The sequence below is a fragment of the Helobdella robusta genome, assembly GCF_000326865.2.
Source record: "Helobdella robusta unplaced genomic scaffold HELROscaffold_97, whole genome shotgun sequence".
NCBI lineage: Eukaryota > Metazoa > Annelida > Clitellata > Rhynchobdellida > Glossiphoniidae > Helobdella > Helobdella robusta.
The window spans coordinates 75,178-77,189 of record NW_008705551.1 but is presented as its reverse complement, the minus strand read 5'-3'; the positions used below and the strand labels follow the sequence as shown (position 1 = coordinate 77,189).

At 32.2% G+C, this 2,012-nt stretch overlaps 1 protein-coding gene across 1 annotated transcript in view; it reads left to right on the top strand.

The window, feature by feature from the left end:
* The window catches only part of HELRODRAFT_183013 (hypothetical protein), a gene marked incomplete at both ends in the record, with an annotated part of 14,587 nt that overhangs the window by 11,560 nt on the left and 1,015 nt on the right, over positions 1–2,012 (top strand). Inside the window, 2 exons of the mRNA XM_009033731.1 lie at positions 1,175–1,267; positions 1,771–1,868. Coding sequence (XP_009031979.1) covers positions 1,175–1,267; positions 1,771–1,868 — 191 coding nt within the window. The remainder of the gene's footprint in view (positions 1–1,174; positions 1,268–1,770; positions 1,869–2,012) is intronic.

Genomic DNA, 2,012 nt, shown 5'->3' with positions numbered 1-2,012 from the left:
TATTCATAATGATAATAATAATAATAATAATAATTCTGGTTGTTGTTTTCGTCGTTGTTGTTGCTGTTGTTGCTGTTGTTGTTTTTATTTTTTTCTTTAATAATTTGAAATTTATGTCGGCATTGTCCATCATTTATTGTTGTTTAATGGATAAGCATAGGCAAATAAAATTGCTATTGCTGTTATGGTTGTTGTGGTTATTATTATTATTATTGCTGTTATTATAATAATATTAATAATTATTATTATAATAATTATTTTTGTTATTAATTATTCTTTTTCTGGTCTTTTTGGTATTATAGCGCTATTATCAGTGCTCTGGGGCTTTAGTTAAATTCTTCTCAACTTTCTGTCTCCAATCATCATCATCTTCTTCTGCTTCATCTTCTTCACCATCATTACTATCATCATTATCTTCTTTTACTTCTACTTCTTTTTCTTCTTCTTCATCTTCATCATCATCATCATCATCGTCGTCGTCGTCATCGTCGTCTTCTTCTTCATCGTCATCATCATCATCACTATCATTGTTATCCACCTCATCATCATCATCATCATCATCATCATCATCATCGTCATCATCATCATCATCATCATCATCATCATCATCATCATCATCAGCAACAACAGCAACAACGTCATCATCGTCGTCGTCATCATCTTTCTTCTTAATTACAATCTAGAATGTCAAATTTGACAAAACGCAATACCCCAAAACGTCATAACAATAGCAAAAATAATAAAAATAACAATAACTATAAAAATATTATTATTAAAAATAACAATAATAATATTAATAATTTTATTTATTTTTTTTTATTTACCTAAAACAGTTAGTAACGCCAGACGCACTGTTTACATTATTTGGTTGGTACTTATAAGGTTGATTGGTTGAATAATTGGTTGGTTGGTTGAATAAATGATTGGTTGGTTGGTTGGCTGGCTGGCTAGTTGGTTGGTTGGTTGGTTGATTGGTTGATTGATTGATTGGTTGGTTAGTTGATTGGTTGATTGGTTGATTGGTTGGATGGTTGGTTGAATTTCATTGGTCAAGGTTATTTTCTTTAAAAAATCCATACATCCAAACAAAATTAATAATGATAGAAGCCACATACTTATAAAATATTATGCAAATAACTCAAGTAATTGTAATAAATTATGTTAATGTGCACAGGCGTGTATGGAGATGTTCTGAGGGTGAAGATAATGTTCAACAAGAAGGACAATGCTCTCGTGCAGTTCGTTGACGGTGCTCAAGCCCAGATTGGTGAATAAATTATGATAATTAGGATGGCTATTCAAATGATAATGATGACGACGACGACGACGACGATGAATATTAGTATAATTATTATTATAACTGCTACTGCAGCTGTGACGATGATGATGATGATGACGATGATGATGAAATGTTTTATCGATGAATTAATCAATCATTCGGTTCCAGATATCGTTCCAATGATGGATGATTTTACTACTACTACTACTACTACTACTACTACTACTACTACTACTACTACTACTACTACTACTACTACTACTACTACTACTGCTGCTGCTGCTGCTGCTGCTGCTGCTGCCTCCTACTACTACTACTGCCGCTTTTACTACCATTACTCTAAATATCACCGTCATAAAAAATGCAAAAAATTATTTTATCAAATTAAACATAATAGAATAAGTCAATGAAATCATAATTACCATCATCATACTCATCATCTCTATGATCATCATCATTATCTTCATCATTCTCATCATAATCATAACCAGCTCTGACCCATCTGGACAAGGTCACGTTGTGGGGCAAGGTCATCAAAGTAGCCCTCTCCAAGCATTCGGTCGTCCAGATGCCCAAAGAAGGCCAGCCGGTAATTATTATCGTCGTAATTATATATAATTATAATATAATTATAACTTGTTTTATATTTTAATTTTTGTTGTAATGATAATAATTATCATCAACAATATTAACTTCGACGTCATCATCATCGGTATCCCCATCATCAACACCA